General features: G+C 35.2%; 1 protein-coding gene across 13 annotated transcripts in view; it reads left to right on the top strand.

The window, feature by feature from the left end:
• Positions 1 to 19,761, top strand: part of PAN3 (poly(A) specific ribonuclease subunit PAN3) — a 114,008-nt gene that overhangs the window by 41,509 nt on the left and 52,738 nt on the right. For 12 of the 13 annotated variants that reach the window (XR_010996273.1, XR_010996274.1, XM_068181196.1 and 9 more), the window contains 7 exons: positions 1,681 to 1,831; positions 9,702 to 9,949; positions 10,526 to 10,630; positions 11,269 to 11,326; positions 12,406 to 12,567; positions 12,729 to 12,845; positions 12,956 to 13,057. Coding sequence is in view for 11 of the 13 variants with exons in the window: in XM_068181196.1 (XP_068037297.1) it covers positions 1,681 to 1,831; positions 9,702 to 9,949; positions 10,526 to 10,630; positions 11,269 to 11,326; positions 12,406 to 12,567; positions 12,729 to 12,845; positions 12,956 to 13,057 (943 nt within the window). In the remaining 2 variants the exon portion in view is untranslated. The remainder of the gene's footprint in view (positions 1 to 1,680; positions 1,832 to 9,701; positions 9,950 to 10,525; positions 10,631 to 11,268; positions 11,327 to 12,405; positions 12,568 to 12,728; positions 12,846 to 12,955; positions 13,058 to 19,761) is intronic. The other variant, XM_068181195.1, reaches the window with a different exon arrangement.

Genomic DNA, 19,761 nt, shown 5'->3' with positions numbered 1-19,761 from the left:
GTTATTCCTGTACCTAAGTTCAGATAAGTCCAGAATATTACCTTTTGAGTATAAATGTGTCAGTTACGTGTTTTCAGTCTGTATAATTCAACTTATCATTTGTTTTGCTGTATTAGTGCACATTTTAACATGTTTTCCTTAACTGTGATTAAAGAGTTTAAAAATTCATGCAAACTCTTTATCCTTTTAATATGTTTTACTTCACGATCTGCATATTTTCTTATAGCTGTTCCTTGAATATTCAGAAACATGCACATGTAAGGTGACAAATAAGGTGGTAGTTGATATCATAAAGTGGATGGTGGTTAAAATTCACCATGTGATTAAAGGTAGAATATTTTTGCTATTTGCTTTTAAACCTGGGCATCATCTTTAATTTTACTTTAATAATAATTAATAATTTAATTTTGAGAACCTTCTTTTTCAGTGCATTGAAATACATTTATGCTATGATATTTGGCAGAAATAGTCAAACAAAGGTATTAAAACCCAGTTAACAGAAACTCTTCTCATATACTTTCTTCGCTGTCTAAATTGATATTCACACTTCACTTTTAATTTGGCACTTATTTCTCTGATGCCACTTTATATTGGTAAAATCAGTATTGGTAATTTAACTAACAGTTGATATATTTGGTTATTTTAAAACTGCCTGAAACCAAAGTAGTCCAATATAATTTTTTGTAAAAAAACCACTAAGAATTATCTTAACACTATCCCTTGTCTATTGGGAGCTGTTGCTGTCTTCTTATTTTACCTAACTGGTTTAGACACTTTGGAGAGGTATTGTATAGATTACTTAATAAACTAAATCCTGTAATTTAATAATCTTCAAGATTTTCAGTGTGTTCATGTAATAATTGATTTTATTTCTTGGCTCAATGTAGTTTTGGTTCCACTCCTGTCATTTGTAACCGGCTGTTCAATGATAAGCTTTTAGGCTTTTGAGCTCTAACTGGGATTTTCTTTTTCTAACCCTCCCTGCCCCAAATCAAACAAAAAACTCACCTCAAAGCATACACCATGATCCCAAACTACAAAACTGTCTGCACTGATTTTAATAGAAATGAAAAACTGCTCATGTGTTTATTTTATGTTCTAACAAATACTGTATGTTTCACCATCATTCTGCTTCTATTTTTTCCATGGCACCAAATTAGACTTTATTATTAAGGGTGCTGGATAAATGAAACAGGTAATTAAAGCAGTAGTTACCTTCACAAAAAAACTGAACCTACAGATCTATTTTAAATGGAGGCAGGGGTGACTTTTCTAGTAGGAATAATTTTTACGCCTTTAATTTGAAATTGCTGGTTAGTTTGAGACGAAATTGCTGAAGTCATGGGGGAACAATCTGCAGCTGTGGCAAAGGATTCTCATTGTCAACTCTGTTCTCCAACTTGTAATGTAATGCTTATGGAAAGCCTTTTGCAAAATGTTGAATGAATTTGTAGACTAGTTGCTCATATGGAAAGTTTGCTTATAACACTTCAGACATAAGCTAAAAACATGTCTAATTTGTTCATGCAGGCCAGCTTCTTGTATTTTTTGTTCTCCTCAGCAAGCTGTATGTACCTTAAAAGTACCCCCTGTACTAGTAGGCGTGTCTAGAAAGTATTTTCTACCAAATAAATCCCTTCTCATTTGAAATAAACATTTAATTTATTGCTTTTTAAACAGACACCAAATCCTTCTGCAAGTGAGTTTATTCCTAAAGGAGGATCAACTTCCAGGCTGAGTAATGTATCCCAGTCAAGTATGTCTGCCTTCTCTCAAGCCTTGTTCTCTCACCCCTCCATGGGAAGTCCTGCTACTGCTGGGTTAGCACCAGGTAAGTTGAGAGTAATGATTTATAGTACAGTGGCTTTTTTTGTCAAATGTAACCCTATATATATATATATAGTTATCAGATTTATTGGGTATAAATGTAGCTACCTCCTACTTCAGCTCTTAATTTTAAGGCAATCATTAAAAAGCAGAGGAACTTTGGATTTATATTCCAGTAGTATGTAAATCACACTGCAGGCTGTGAAATCTGCTCAGCCACAGCAGCATTGAAATTAACAACTTACTCTGCTCTTTTTGGGGAAAAGGGTTGCTGAGTTATCACATACTGTGTCCTAAGTGGTTCTTGCCAGAGCAGTACCTGAAAAAGATTTAAACTACCCATAGTCTAGAAATGCATTGTAGTCTACAATGCATATGATCTTGGTTTACTACACACCAATGTGCTCTTTTTATTTGTTTCTAGACTGTGTGATTTAGAAGTAATTTTTTCAGTATTAATGATGCATATGAGGACTTAAAAATTTGGATTAAAAACACAAAGTAGAAGACAAGATAATTCTATAATACTGTGCCTCGCAAAATAGTGTTAATTTTACTGTATCTGTCACGTGTAATCTCATTTTTAAGACCAATTTATAGTTATTTCCCAGGTTTAAAACTCTAACTGAAATATATTCCATGCACTTATGTAATTGAGTGACAGATTTTTTTACACATTTAAAAAGTTCAAGCCCTTCATGCATCTTTTAGTCTTCTGATCTTAAGATGTTAACTTAATTCTAATAATTTTGTTTAAATAAAATAAGTATTTTTAATATATAGCCATCAGCAAATCTGGATATTCACACAGCAGATTCTTTAATGGTTTCTGTATGTACTTAAACCTCCAACAGTCTCTTGTGGCTACCAAGAAGCATTAGGTAATTGCCAAAAGGTGGATGGACATATGCTATAAATGATTTTTGGAAATATCTGTTGGCAATTACTATCTATTAAAATGACCTTCACTCTTTCTTCATGCCAGTGTCAATGGGAAAGAAGCCAGCATTTAACTTGCATGTATAAACATAGCACAGCAGGCTAAGAAAGTGATTGATACTTCTGCTGACCAAATGAACATGTTGTGGAACTGTGTCTGCTTGATCCTATATTGTGCTGTACTATCTTATTGGAAAACTGTTGTGTTTATATGCCTCTCAGCCTTGTCACCTGGATTGAAAAGTGTGTAAAGGATTAAATAGAATACAGTAAAATGATCTACTTTTGGAAAGTGCCCAGTGGGGTCTCAGAGGGATCCTTCACAGTCCAATTTCTTTACTATCTGTAAGTAATACTTGAAAGGATAAGTAACACTGATGAAAGAAGTTCACACAACAATTTCAGCTCCTAGAAATAAATATAGATACCAATGCTGCATACTTTCTAGTCTCAAATACTATTGTTTGTTTATGGACAAGAGGGGTGGGGGAGTATTCATAAGAGGTAACTTCAGGCAGAGTTGGCTTGTTTCCCTTTCTCTTCCTGTATAACTAAAATGAAAATATAGTTCAAAGTAGGGATCTTGATTGGATTTTCTGAATTTTTCTAGAAGCTTTTCTTCTCTGAGTGCAGAATTCTCTTAACCTAAGTGTCCTATGTAAATACTGCTCACTGACATTTATTTTTATTTAAATGTCAACATTAAAGCTGTCAACAGGATCCATCCACAGAAATTCCTGTTACCTCAAGGTCAGCTAGGAGGTTGTCTTTCTAAAAAATTAGGCTCTTATTTAAGAAAGCAGTATCTTTGTGTGGGGAAACTTCACCACTTAGATAATACTGGATAACAGAATAAAAAAATCTGAAGTTGTCTTGAAAAAATGGTTGAGATATGTTAGGTTTTAGTTAGTGAAAACAGTTTCAAATAAAAGCCATATAAAGAGTTCATAAGAATTTTCCTTTGAATAAAGATAAGTCTCCTTCTAGTTAAAGGGTGCATACTCTCCAGTAGAATAACTTTGTGGATTTATGTGAGATTAAGATTGCTTATTGTAATTTACAGGGTACTGGAGGCAATAAAAATTTCATGAGAATTAAGGAAATGTTGTAGGAGCATTTAAGACTTCCATAGTTTTATTCACCCATAACAAAGTAGGTAAATTATGGAAACAGTCCTTTGATTTCCTTCTTGATGATGAAAAAATGTAAGTTCTTTCACTTACCCAGTTTCTGAGATTTTCCTAAAAGTAGGTGCAAATCAAAACCACTTTTGACATCTAATATTTCTTGTCCTTGGAAAATATTTGTTCTGCCTGTCTTGTCAACGGTACTGCAGAAATAGTGAAAAACATGACAGGGGAAACCTCAAGTGCTTTAGTGGGTAACTTGTTGGATCCATGCTTGACATATCAATTAGGATGTAGCATGGAAGAAGGTTACTCCTACATTCACATGTTTACTTATGTAAGTGCTTTCTAGGGTAATCTCAACACAGAGTCATGTTCATCTTGTTGGCCTTTAATAGAGTGATATAAAATGCGATTTACACAAGTGGTGGGAGAAAATTGTTTCACTGAAGAGTTGTAAATAGATCTCATTTATGGTTTCCAAACTCTTTTTCCATAAACTCATCTGAATACTACCTTATTGCTCCTCCCTTTCCTTGCTAGCAAACACACCCTGTTTGTTGTTTGTGTGGGAAATCTAGTAAGAAGTTGACAATCTTCAAATAGCACTTTTGCTTACAAGCTTATCTTACCCAGTCCTGCGTAGCTGTATTAGAGTATTAATGTGATTAAAATATGCAACACAATGTATGAAAGAAATTCATGAATGTCATCAAAGTGATAAGACATCATTGCTGTGTTGAACTTGAGAGAGAGCAGATGTATAGCCCCCACTCTAGTAGTGAAAAATGTCTAGGTTATACTTAAAGAATGATGCCATTGTCACTGATAGAAGTGACGGCAAATTGCTGTTGCTTTCATATTTAGTCCAAGTCAGGTTCTGAGCTATGCAGAATGTAGGAGATCCCATTTCTGCCATTGTGAACCTGCAGGCTTAGGAGCCACAAGTGCGAAGGTGTTGTGCTTGTGTCCAGTTGACACATCTCCATTGTGATGAGCTGCAGAATTGTAGTTCTCAGAGCCCACAGCCCCAGCTGGAGATGGAGCACTTTCAGCTGAGGTGGTTTGTGTGGCTGAAGGCCCTAAGAGCTTGTTCCAGCCTCCTGGATCAAATATGGTTCAGAGGAAGTTCTGCAGCCATTCCAGAATAATGTAAGAACAGAAGAAGGCAAAGAGACTCTAAAATTACGTTTTTTTTCCAACTGAAACTGAAGAGGAAGAATTGATTATCCAAATTGTTTAGGGAATGAAGCAGATTTCATTAACTTGAAAATAAACAGCTACAATGTTAATGACCTGATAGAAAGCTTACAATAAAAAGAAATAGTTAATGAATTTAAGGATGCTGCTTTAAGTTCTTGAAATAATCTGATATTAAAATTTACTTTGCTTTGTCATTCTTCAAAATTTACCTAGTAGTCTGGGATATCTCTAAAACACAGAACATTAAAGTGATAAAGTGTTAAATGTGGTAAGTGTTAATTTTTCACCTCTGAATGTCTTACAAGCATTAGAGGCATAGGGGTATGGTTGTAAACTAGTAAATTTGCAGGCAAAACTTGAAGGTTTTTTTTAACCTGTAATGCTGTAGGCCAGCTGATTTGCATACATATGAGCTTAATGAAAACCTGCCTCACTAAGTTGTGAATTCTCATCAAATCAAAAAGTTGTTGATACTGAGTCATTAAGAAATCATGCTTAATGCCCTTTGATCCTGATTATCTGTGTGAATTATCAGATTCAAAATACAACCTAGCTTTTAATTCAAATACATTGTGTGCTACAAAGCTTTATTAGAAACATTAATCTCATAAAATGTCTTTGGGCATTCTCTCAAATGCGTTTCAAAGTCTGCCATTTCCCTTTCCTTAGTCACAATGAAACTTCAAAAATAAAAATCAAGGCAATAAATGAAAATATGAGAATAAAGAGGGATATGTAAGTATGATCTCTCTCTTTACAGAATAAGAAGGCATAAGGAGCTGCCGGTGTGTGTAGGTAGCCTGCACATTCACTGTGAATGGTGGGAAAAGGTCTTCAAATCCCACAACCATTTCCATCTGACACCTTGACATCTGCATACTGTGACACCTCTTTTTAGACAGAAAAGTGAAAGAAGCCCTTTCCCCTTGCAGTTCATCTTTTAAGATTGTATTTGACTTTAAGTGTATTAAGATTCCCCAAGACAAGGAATGGAGAGGGACAATTTGAAACAGGCTTTTTGATGTCTGTCATAATATTCCTGTTGGCATTTGAATTTTAATACAGGGGAATCTTGAACCCACTTGTAGAGAAAGCTTAATATTATTTGTAGAGATCACTGATATGAGTGAGAAATACATACATGTGTGTATATGTGTGTATACACAGATGTGTATATATGTATGTAAATCATAAGTAGATTTTTAAAAGCTCATTTTTTCTTAGGCCCTTAAGTGAATGGGCATTTATATAAACTGCTGTTAAAACCAGCCTAATTCTGTGAGGTCTGATTCCGTTGTTACTACTGTATGTTTAGTAACATCTATTTTCTTGAGTATGAGTCAGTAGGAATATGTAATCACTTGTTTTGGAAGCTATTTCTTTTATTTTCCTCTAATTCCATTTGTTATGATTAAATATTATTATTAGTGTGCTTTTAACTGATTGAAATACTAATGAAGGGGGTGATATCTGCTATCTATTAGCTATCTATTAGCTGCCTGAAGTACTTAAATATGCATAGTTTCACTGTATTAAGAATTTTTCTTTTTTTTGTTGTTGTTGTTATGCTGGGCTTTCAGTAGTTATTCAGATTGTGCAGAATGTAATGCAAGTCTCTCAGAAGAATATGTCACCTTCAATATTTGTTGTCTCAAACTGTCTGTACCCACCACGGCATTAGGGGCAAAATTCTTGTAGCATGTGTAGTATATTGTTCTAGTAGAATAATACCAAACTCTAGTCAAGCTTCTTTTGTCTCTTGAACTCACTATGCTTATTAGCAAATGAGGAGGCCATATATTCTGCCTGCCAGATGATTTTCACTGAACTCTCAATGTCCCTTTAAAATGAGATCTAACTAGACTGGAAGGCCATCTGAAAGGATTTTTGTAATGCTGTGATCTTTTTCTTTCGATTTTGCATTAATACCTCTGCAAAGACGTTAAGGATTTATGTGTGTAACTATTCTTTGGCAGGAATCAATTTTTTTAAGAAGTAAATCTTGAAGTGGAAATTGTTTGAAATTGTATCTGTAAAAGTCACTAGAGGTCTTTTTTCTTCTGGGAAACTTGTAGTAGAAGGTCACAGTATAATTTTAGCCAGTTGCAAGTCTTCACATTTCTGTAAGGTATTACTTACTGTCTTGTACCTATAGTGTTTATTTGAAAGCAGAGAGGTCTTCAGTTAATTTTCCATCAGTATATATGAAGGCTGCTGAGTTCTTATTTCATGATCCCTACAGTTGGCTGTTTTATTGAGTTACTCTTGAAGCCATTTAGTTTGAGTTGAGATTATGTGCTTGCGAGGACTTCAGTTAATACTGCTTTATTTGAAAAGAGTGAAAAAGACATGTCAGTAACTTTCCATAGATGAAGAGAACTCTTAGTTATCATAAACTGTAGATTTGCTTCAGTTTAATGGCCACTTTAGTCATCCTTCAGCTTTTAATACTAATACATGGTTTCCTTTGAAATTGATCTTTTCCCCCAGTAGATTAAGAATAGATTAAGAAATAAGTATTTTAGTCTTTTGTTAAAAATGTAACAATATCTACAGAGCTGTTGAAATATTGAAGTGTTACTCAGTCACTTAAGGTAACTTCTACCGTAATGAAAACTTACTTTTCTTCTGTGAGATAAATTGGTGCTATCAAAATATGTAACATTTTGCAGTCGTACAGTTAATTTCTAAACAGATTTTAGGAGACTATTTATGTTACCATTTAGCAGTGCCTATTAGTATTCATTTTTTAAGTTAGTGTGCTGATCAGCAATGTTCTACAATACTGCTTATCTACAAGGTGTGTGTACACACATGTATACATATTAACACAAAGAAAAGTTCTAGCCTACAAAAGTGCAGACTTTTTTCCTTTCATATTCTTGTATTTTACAGTTTTATAAAAAGAGTAAATGACTTACAAGACACAATTAAGAAGAAAGGCATATGATTTTACCACAGTTACATTTTAAAAATCTTGTTCATTTTGTTGGAACTATTCACTTTTGAGGAACAAAAGAGAATTTTGCTGAATTAATAAACATGGTTTTTGAGATATCAAAGGAGAATTGAGAGGAGCTAAATGAAAGGTTACAAATATTCTTTTAATATCATTGGGATAATACAGCTTCAGAGTAATTTTTCCCAAGGTACTGCTTACGTGTTAATACTGAAACTTATTTGCTTTTGTTTTAGAAAAGAAAAAAATGAAATGTGGGAGGGCTGAGATTACTTTAGGGACACGATACAAGTGTGAAATCACTCCTACACATTACTGATGATGCATTTTGAGAACTCTGCATGCAGTAACTCATGACTGAAGTTAATAAACTGGTTTATGTAACTAACAAGTGTGCATGCAAAAAAGGTTCCTCTTGCTTTCATTAGTTGGATATTTGCTTAAATTACTCTGGTTACTAGAGTTTATGTAATTAATTTAATCAGGTATCTGAGTAATAACTACCAATTCTTAATGAGAGAAGAATTCTCAGCTGTCAGTAGAATGTTAAATATGAAAGCTGTGTATCTTCTATCCTTTCAAGGAAAAGATTTACTATGACTAATACAATTCTGACTATATAGAAGAGAAAGTCCATTCCAGTCTGAACTGAGCAATAATACCTTTCAAAGATGTTTTCCTTGGTGTTAATCTGAACACCTGAATGTGTCAGGTCTGCAAGGAGGTTTTTTAAGGGTTCTCTTCCTCAGCAGCACCCTGGAATGTCTATTTTACACCTAATTTTTATAAGTAAGCAAATCTGAGAATTCTGCATGCAATAACTCTTAAAGTAATTAGACTGTTTGGTAACTAAAAAGTATGTATGCAAAAAAGTTGCCCTTGTATTTCTCATTGATGCACTTTGTTTAGAAGCAGAGTTTCTTAGGCATCAGTGGAGTTGCCCCTGTAATGTTGAAGGTGAACACCAGCCAATAAAATAATTTCAAATAAATTAGAAAATTCCAACAGGAATGTTTAATAGACTTCTTATCATGAGATGTCACCTATTTTTACGTATCACATAGATCTTTTGGAGAATGACTTGAATATAATAATTGCAGGAAAATAGCTAATTACTCCCCTGAAGTTATTAATAGTAGCATTTTGTGTATTATTAACACACTTATTTGTGCGCTATATTACTGGAGACATTTATAGCTGTGGAGTTCTAATAAAAGGTACATACATAATTAGGTGAAGTGAATTACAGCTAAGCAAACTTCATTGACTGCTCATGTAACTGTTAAGTAAACACTCACATAGTCATTAATATTTTATCTTTTTGCAGTTTAATGAACTATCTTTTAGACGCAGTATTATTTTGACTTGTCTTCCCTTTTCAGCTACTTATGTTTTTCATTTCAGTTCTTCACGTATATATTGCAAGTTCCCAAGCCCTATTTCTCTACAATAAGCAAAGATTTTGGGGAAAAGATATCTGTTCAGTCATGCTCTTACTGTTTTATCTCTCAAGGATTTCTATATCTATATGAAGAGTTAAGTGTCTCACCTGCTCAGAATGTTGTTGATAGTGAAGGCTGCTTTTCTCAAATTGCTAAATTTTTTTGATGACAGATTTGATCAAGAATGTCTTGTGTTTCTTTAAGGAATGTCACTGTCAGCAGGATCTTCTCCTCTTCATTCTCCCAAAATAACTCCTCATACATCTCCTGCTCCTCGAAGAAGAAGTCATACTCCTAACCCAGCAAACTATATGGTGCCTACTAGTGCCTCTGCGTCTGTCGCTAACGCTGTCTCTCAGCCTCCATCTACTGGCCAGGTGATCCAGAAGGAAACAGTGGGTGGAACAACATACTTCTACACTGATACAACTCCAGCACCTCTAACTGGAATGGTATGTTGGCTTTCAATACACAACTGTCTGGAGTTTGTAAGTGCTGAGTTGGTTGATACTACAGATGTTATTTTTAATACTACAAACCGCTTATTCTGTATGAAGATGAGGCCTTTTAGTTATTTCTGTTGTTCTCCAAAAATCACTGAAATATGAGGACCAGAGAAGTTTTTATATATTTCTACAGCTGTGTAGAGCTTTCTGGGGTTTTAATACAGCAATAGCAAGAAAGAATTCTATATGTCTCAATGGATACATACATAATGAGAAAACATCAAAAAGTCAGATTTTTTTTTTGATAGGTTAAATAACTCTTATATTTACAGTGATGGGGAAAAGGCAGTTACAAAACTGTGGAAATAACTGTGTACATACATATATACGCATACACCTCCCTCTCCCTTGAAATCTTTAGAAGTGAATACCACATAAAAAAATTGTAATGTATCTGACAATATATTTGTAACTCGTACTGTATGTGAGGATTTCATAGTTTCAATTGAAAGAGTGAGAAAACTCTTCATTTACTTTATCCTTAAGCACTTTAAAAAGCTTCTTGAAATATTTTATTTTTAGGTTTTTCCAAATTACCACATCTACCATCCAGCTGCACCTCATGTTGCTTACATGCAGCCAAAAGCAAATGCACCTTCCTTCTTCATGGCAGATGAGCTCAGACAGGTAAGATGTTAGAGAGTTTAAAGGAAAATTTAATATCTTGGCAAAAAATAGAAAATTGTTAATGGTAGAACAGAAGTAGACACTTGCAATCTGTGCAGTCAGTTTTCCCTGTGGAGAATTTGAAAAATCAAATCTTGTAATAGGTGAAATACAACAGAGGGTGGGGTGAGTTACAACATATATAACTGCAATCTAATCTGCATGCCGTGATTTACTATTCAGCTCAGTACTATTACTGATGTGGTTTTTTGGTGTGCATGGGTTTATTTTCGTAGCATTATTTTAGCTGCAAAACTATTCAGTTTTTGTCTCCCACTGAAATGGAAGTGTATGCAGGTGTTAGTTGAAGAGCTCTTCTCAGGGTTCATCATCTCAAGGCTGGCTGTGAGTGTTATTAATTTCAGATTTACTGTAGTAGTGCCAGCTATAGTAAATGTCTTCTGAAGCTCCTTCAAGAATTTAAGTATTTTATCATTCAAAATTTGAAGCTATTGATCTTCTGACCCTCTCTGCCCATGACACATCAATTCTTTATTTTAGTACAGGTAGCTAGTACTTCAAAGACAGTGTTTTCTTAAATTATAAAAAATAATGAGCTGAATTACAATGTTCAAAACTTAACTTAATTTTTCCTTCAGGAACTTATCAACAGACACTTAATAACTATGGCCCAGATTGATCAGGCTGATATTCCTGGTAAGTAAATGTTTCTCAAAACTCTAAACAGTGATCATGTTTTTCTGCAACCATGTACACTCATCTATATTAACAAGCTCTTGCAAAAACTGCCACCTGTTTTTATTTTTTCATGGAGCTTTAATCATCAGCCTGGACCATGGTTAACCAAATGCAGTGTTTCAGAAATATGAATTATTTTTTCTGTCTTGTATTGTAATTTTCTTCTGTTTTGAAACTCCATAATGGTTAGGAATAGTTCAAATTGCTGAGAAAGGAAAAATCATTAAGACAGTTAAGCCTTGTGAAGAACAGTTTTTTGTATTACTTTGTAGATATTAGGTACTTCTTTAAATTATGCATATATTTTTCAAATGTTGGATGTAAACATTTTTTTTTGTTTTGAAGTGACTTGGCTGGTATATCAGAGAAGGTGGTGTACTAGCTGTCAGGCAGAAGAACCATATACTATTTACTGTGACTTGGCTTTTGGGGAATTTACATTATTTGGCTTGATTTAAACAATTTTTGCTTGCAGTATTTTCTCAAATATGTGCATAATATGATAGTGATGCACTTAAAATAGTGCAGTTTAGTATGAGGGTAATCTCTTAATCTGATTTCCAAACCTTTAGCACTTCTCTCTCCCTGTTTTATAAACCACTGTAATAAAACACATAAGACTTACACTTGCTTTTTTTTTTCTGATGAAAATGCGATTCTTACTGTGGTATGAAGTCTGCATGGAAATTGGTGCTTATGATTGAATCAGTAAAGGAAAAACACCAAAGAAATATAATTTGTAAGGGTGAATTTCTAAGGTAAATGAGAAAATGGCAGATGGAATGGAAATGGCATCTATTCTGTTGATCTTACTTGGTGTAACACTTTTTCTGAAGACAATTTTAGGTCAGTGGGTTCACTTCTGGGAGCCTACCAATATGTTGTTGTTAAAGCAAAAGTAGTGAATTTTAACTTCACATGCATCTAAAAGTTGGTGGAGATAATTTGTATATTAGTGAAAGTCATTTTCATTTTCTCTGCTACTCAGCAATTTTCTCAAAGTCAGCTGAGGCCTAATGTGTTTCTGTGTATTTTAGCAGTTCCTGCGGAAGTGGACAGCTACCACAGTCTCTTTCCTTTGGAACCACTGCCACCACCCAATCGGATACAGAAAACGAGCAACTTTGGGTACATCACATCATGCTATAAAGCTGTAAATAGTAAAGATGACCTGCCATATTGCCTTCGGAGGATACATGGTGAGAAGAATTGGGTTGTCTCAGTAGGACAAGCATTCCTAAGCATACAAGTCATATTTTAGTGTCTGGTTGCTTCTCAGCAGTTGCAGACAAAATGCTAAAGTAAAAACTTCTCATTCTGAACATTATACTTTAAACCACGGGTTTCATTTTTTCTCTAGGTTTTCGTCTCGTTAACACAAAGTGCATGGTATTGGTTGACATGTGGAAAAAGATTCAGCACTCAAATATCGTAACTCTGCGTGAAGTGTTTACCACTAAAGCTTTTGGAGAACATTGTAAGTTTTTCTTTCCCACTGCCCCTCCCCCCCGCTCCCCCCAGCTGATGTGTTGATACTTTTTCCAAATATGCTTGAGTCAGTAAACATCACCTGTTTCTATTTTTAAGCTCTAGTATTTGCATATGATTTTCATGCTGGAGGAGAGACCATGATGAGCAGACACTTCAATGACCCTAGTGCTGATTCCTATTTCACAAAACGGAAATGGGGTAAGGAAACCACACTATGATATAATACTTCTATACACTGTTTCCAGTACTTCAGCAGTAAACATCTGGTCACAAATAGTTGTTCAGCATAATTTTTTGGCTAATAAATTCTGTCATACCATAAGCTGATTGATATGAGAGAGTTCTTCTTCACCTCCTATTTGTAAAATTTTTTTAAATTATCAAATAAGTATAAAATTGATGTCAGCGTGTAAGGGAATTACGGCTCTTTGAAAGAAAAATAAGTTGGAACAAAATTGGGAGCCATGAGCTCTGGTGTCCTTATTGCAGGTCTGTCACCAGGTAACACATAGCATTTAATGGTGATGATTCCAAAATTCAAAAGATATGCTATGCCAATTTGATGCTTACTGTTTAGGTGTCCTACCCTTCTGTTTTTTTCCTCACTGTGTATTATGAGGAATAATTAGACAGTATTTTATTTGATGATTTGAATTTTGAAGTACTAGTTAAGACAAGAAATTAATTGAAAAATCCCTGTACCATATTCTTTTCAGACACCAACTTCACATCTTAAGTCTGAATTGGTTTTTTATGATGTTTATACATAGCTTCAATGGAGTCGCTAAAACTACATCAATGTTCTTAAATGAGATCTGTCACAGAATGGTCTGTGGCTCAGCGAGTAGCCCAGTAGAGCTCATATGCTTGTGGCTATAGCCTTTTCCTCTCCAAAACAGTGTGCTGTCAATCATTCTTCCTGTTAGGACAAGTTTGTGACCCCTGCAGTCTTACAAACTGCAGTCAGGTGTTTGCAACTCAAACAGTGCCATGCTGAGAAAGAGAGGTGGTCACTGCTGAACGGAATCACAGAAAGACTTAAGGTAGAAAAATACCCTGCAGAGTTTTTTGGACCAACTTCTGACTTGATGCAGGACCAGCCCTGAAATTACATCCAGCACTAGGAATAACCAGATGACTGTGACTTGGCCTGTTTTTTTTTTAATTAGAGAAGATCTTCCCTAAATGTCTGTAGGCTGCTAGCATATGAAGAGAAACAGAAGCTAAGTTTTTTTTTTTTTCTTTCTTGTACCTTTTGAAATTAGAGCTTTTAGCTGTGAATTCAAACTCTTTCAAAAGTCGAGATCTAGAATTCACTTGACTATCTTTTACATCAGGGTATAGTGGTTTGGTAGTGTGTGAATATGTTCAAAGGCTTGAAGAAAACCTTATATACACTCAAAGACTTGTGGATACCTTATATACTGCGTAATTCCCACTGACTTTGCACTGAGCTGACCAATATAAGTGGAGATGGAGCTTGATTTCCACCGCTGATTTTGGTGGTAGTATCTCAGGCGGAGGAAACCCTAGTTTGATGTGTCATATCCTGTGGCAAATCAGAGTGCAATTACAGATTCAATGAGCCTGATGTAAAACTAATTTGGTGAGATAAAACTGGAAGATCTACGGCTAGGTTAATGACTGTTACGTGCAGGACTAGACTTCTGAGCGTTTCCCAGTCAAGGTTTTCAATTTCCATGTGAATCAGTCCTTGTTATGTTTTTGTATCTCAGTAGAGAATCATAGTAGAATGATGTCTGTTCTAGGTAAAATAATAGAAGTTACAATAAAATTCTTGGGAACACATTCTTTAGTCACGCTGGAAAACAATTAAGTTATGGTCCTATAAAGGGCAATCATGTCTCATTAGTCTATCAAAGTTCTTTAAAGGAAGATCCAGCGGATAAGTCCTTGGAATTTTCAGTGAAGTCCAACAGAGTCTTTAAAAGAGCCTAAGTAGTTCGTGGCAGAGAAGGTTCTCAGGTTAATGCCTGGTTAGAATATTGGAAACAGAAAGAGTGAACAGTGAAGATCACTGACGGGTCTCACAACTCCCAGGACATCTTCTTGTATTTCTTAACATATTCACTTGTTTGCTCTGAAGATAAATGGTCTGTCAACGTTTGCTGGTAATACCAAATTATTTGGATTGTTAAAAATAAAGGCCAATTGTGATTGATTGCAGAAGGATCTTACAAGACTAGAACTCCTACTGATAATATAGCAGGTGATGTAATGTAAACCAATGTGATCAAAAGAAAAATGTAATTAGCTTTAAACATGAAGTGATGGCCTCTGTTGTGACTGTTGCTGCTCAGTAGTAGGTCTGGGACCACAGTTAAGTAGATTGAAGAAAATACTGTCCTCTTGCCGAATAGCTGGAAAAAGGTTGATGTAGCTTATTAAGAAAAGGGCAGTGAAATGGTAGACATTGTATTCAAGATGTGTGTGCCTGATAGACTCCTATCTGTAGCTGTGTTCCTCCTCATGCATTTTGAAGGGTGTAGAAGAGCAGCAAAGTTGAGATGAGGTGACAGGGACTATCAAAACTCTGGAACAACTGGATGAAGAACAGCAGAGTGGAATAATGCTTTTCATGCTTTTAAAGACAGAAAGGAATATAATGGGGTTAAAAATGACTGGAATATGGTCTGAAAAATCATCAGGAATAATGAAGAAATTACTAAAAAAACTTTTATTTCTTCCAGCCTAAAACCAAGGACTTACCAATGAAACTAGACAGGTAGCAGATTCAAAACCTATGTAATGATAATTATGCCATTGAACTTTCACAGATTATTGTGGACATTTGCCTAGGTTCAAGGGGGAAGTGGGCTTACTCATGGATGAGAAATATTTGGGGACTGCATAGGCATGATATTTATCTTTGGGCTGCAAATCACTAGAGGCTAATAGAATATTCTACTTGTTTATGTTTATACACTTCAATATTCATGGCAAGCTGATTTTTGTGTATGTGTCTTTGAAACAGGCTCATGGGTTATCTGGGCCCTTTGTTTCACCTACTTCAGCTTCCTTTTTTAGGCAGGAGTAGTATGGGAAGTTGGAAATAAGACATCAATGTCTGTTCAAACCAAAGTATTACTTAATTGAGTTGTTGGAACAGAGCTTACAGGGATATGTAGGGAAGATAACTGTCTCCTGACTGTGGCACTTACTGCCTGCTCTTTCAATATTTTCAGTAGATAAATTAGGGGAAAAGTCACCTGAATTCCCAAATTTTGCCAGATCTTTCTGCATATCTTTGCCTTGGCCTTTTTTTTTTTTTTTTTTTTTTTTTGATAACTGCTGCTTTCTAGTCTGGTCCTCAGTAGAAGGAGCAATTTGAGAGAAAAATAAGATTGCATACCTATAACTTGACTTCTCAGAATTGCCTGCCTTCACGGATCCTTTCTCCATCCCCTCACAGAGTTTCTTGGCCGTCTGCCTGCCTAGAGGAGACTCCCAAGAGAAGCAGGGGAATGGATGGAAGTTGGGTACTCTGCAGCATGAGGCCCAGATTAGTACAATTGCTTATAAAGGTTTTAGGAGGCACAACACTATGAACCTGATCAGTGAACTCAGAGAATTTGATTTCAGGTATGCAACCTTATTTATGTTCAACACTTCAGTTGGCAACATGAGACCTTGATAGTTAAAAGATGAGGATTATGGTTTACATGGCTGTCTTGCATGTCACTGGTGTCAATGTGGTCAGTCCTGGGTGTTTTCTTCTTGCCATGTTATTTACAGACCCTGTTACAGCACTATTTTGCTAGAGATTTGGTGTGGAGGAGAAAAATAACAGCTTACATTTATTTTTATACTGTAAACTAATGTCTCTAACTTCTGAATGCTTCTGAATGTCTCTAACTTCTGAATGCAGTAGAATTTGTTGCTTCTGTTCTTTATTCAATGATACCTAGTCATCCTTCAGATGGTACACTGTGATAAACTAACATTGTTCTGTCATATTTTACTAAATTTGCACATGTTTTAAAATCGGGAATCTTAATTTTCAGTTAATTTCTACTCAAAGTACATTTATTTGAAAATTTTCTTCTTATGTTATTCTCACTTCTTATATTTCCTCAAAACACTTCTTCATACTCTAAACATTAAATCTGTTGTTCTGGAACTTTTTGGTTTTCTTCCACTTTTCTTATATTTCTTAGCTTCAGATTATAGCACGTATTAGTGCATTTATGTCTGCCAAAATTATGTTCTCTTTGCATTAGCAAGTTAACCCAAAGTACTGAAATGTTGCTCTTAACAGTCTAGTAATTGAATGGTAAACCAAATTCTGAATGTATGTACTTTAAAACTTAACAGCCAGAAAATCATGGCAAATTAACAGTAACTATTGACAGCTGCCAGAAAGGTTTGTCCTGATGAGTTTTTGTGGTTGGCAGAGATAAGCATGCCTTTGTTATGTCCTTTGGTCTACTTTTAAACACTGAGCAATTAAATATTGGTGTACATGCAGTTAGAAGGAGTTCTCAGCAGCACAGTCTCTGTTTTTCAGAAAACAAGTACTTTCTGTTAAAGATAAGCATGGTCTGGGAAACTTGCTTTGCTTTTGACACATTAGTAGTAGTATGTCATGCACAAAAATGGACTTCACTGCTGACTTCACAGTTTTTGCATCCCCATGTGCTGAATGTTTTTTCATAAAATACCCCTTCCATTGAAAAAGAAATAAGTTGTGTGATGACTAGATGAATAGTGTGTGATGAGGAGTAAGAATATATGAATATTGAAAGTCAGCTTGATGTTTTGAAGACAAAGTATGTGACTAATAATTATCCTAAAATACCTTTGCCAAAAGCTGCAACTTTTTCAAAGTTTGAATTTTCAGTAGCTTTGGAATTTTCACAAAAATACTGCTGCATTCTAGTAGTTCAGAACCTTCCTGTGTATCGAAAACCGGGAAATGTAAAACCAAACCCCAAGTTTCCCTGAAGGAGAGATGAAGGCTACTGCATTTGTCTTGTTTTCAGTACTTTAACTTAGGAACACCAAGTAAACACTGAACAATTCACAGTCTAAATGTAAAAGACTGGTTTACAAGCCTGAGAGGTTCAATTTAGTAAACAGCTGAATCTTGCATTGGGTTTTTTTTTTCCTTCATAACTGTGTGAGAATTGCTGTTTCTTGGCACACTTCCAGTGTTCCTGATGATGTCAAACATGTCCTGCTGCTGGTGTTCCCAGGTCTTACTTCCCACCCCAGGACTATTCCTGGATTCATACTTGCTCTGGAGAATAGAATTTCATTTGAATGCTTTTTTTAACTAGCAAAAACTTAATATACACATGCACACCGGTATAGAGGGTAATTTTTTTGTTCTGTTGTCAACAGCATACCACAGAACTAAAAATAAGTGTCAGCATTTTTATTTATTTATGTTTATCCCAATGTGGTAAGGAAAAATAATGCATAACCTGTGTTTTTGAAATGGCCGGTTTTAAATTTTTAATATTTTCCATTAGCGACTGTGTTCTACATCACAGAGATGAAATTATTGGGAGAGGTGAATCTGCCATGCAGTAGGTGGGAAGAACACAGTCTGAAATTTTGCTTGTGGCCATGGATTCAACCTGTGGTGGGAAGCCTTTGCAAATCAACCATGGAATCTCTTTAAAAAACACTTTTTCAAGTAATACTCTGATCATTTGGGTAATGTTTACTTATATTCTTGTGATGTTTTTTCCTTGTGTTCAGCACTGTTTGGAAAGCTTTCCAACTGTGTGTTTCGCCTGAAGAGCAAGCTTTTGGGTCTCATCTCCTTGGGTCCTTACTCAAGTGCTGTCTGCAGCAGGTCTGATGGGCCTCTTGGGACATACATTGTAGCCAGCATTGAGCCAACTGAACTGCTTTTAATCATGCTTATTTTGAACAGATAGATATGTAAGAGGGCATTTCAAGGCTGATTCTTCCCATGTTTTAGTTTGTATGTTTAGCATAGGTGAATGTGGGGTGCAGCCAACTGGTGTGAAAGCAGCAGCCTAGATTTGGTTGTAACCTCAAGTAAGTTTTTCCAGTAGTAAAATAATGTTGCTTGAGATTTTCTGATAGATGAGGAGAAGCTGTGTTGAACTGTGGTCTTTCAGTGTATATTGGATATTTTCTTGGTTACATTGCCTTAATTTGAAAATCAAAGGGCAGGTGCTGTTATACATGTGCAAAAATAACTGCCAAGTTTCAGCTTCTCTCTCTCTGGGTTATGATAGCAACATTTCTATTTTAGACTTACTTTGTACAGATGTAACTTTCTTACAGTATCCATACACATCCCTGTTAAACTTACTACTCATGTTGCTGTTCATCAGATATAAAGTGCATTCTACAACAAGTAGTAAAGAGATTCTCAACTAGTACAGGATATTGTATCTTCTCAGCCATTTTATATTATAATTTTTGTCATTCTGAAGAAGCGAGAGTTATGAGGGAAAAAGTTTGCTACATAAGACTTGGAATGATGGTTTTTGTGGGAAGCAATTTGCATAATGATTCATCAGGGGGCCAGAAAAAACAAACACTATCTCATTATATTCAGCTTTCAGTAGACATGCCAAGCTTATTGCTTTTTAAAGGAGTCAGCATTTTAAACCTGAAAAGCAAACTAAAATTTCAAAAATGGACAAAACAAAGCACAAATGAACGCTTGTAACATTCCCAGCCCATCACCTCAAAGTCAATAAAATTTCCAAGTAAAAAGTTATCAGGAATGTGTTCCACTTTTTTTCACTGTGCATGTATTTTGTGTGTGCATATGCATGCAAGTATACACTTTGATAAAATGCACAGATGTGTTGATATGGTCGTGTAGGAAAGAGGGAAAAAAACACCCCAACCTCAAAAAACAACAAGAACAAGAAACAAAACAACCCCAAAAA

Source organism: Anomalospiza imberbis, chromosome 2 (genome assembly GCF_031753505.1).
Source record: "Anomalospiza imberbis isolate Cuckoo-Finch-1a 21T00152 chromosome 2, ASM3175350v1, whole genome shotgun sequence".
Lineage (NCBI taxonomy): Eukaryota > Metazoa > Chordata > Aves > Passeriformes > Viduidae > Anomalospiza > Anomalospiza imberbis.
Note: the sequence above shows the minus strand (reverse complement) of the source record. Positions and strands in the feature narration are given on the sequence as shown.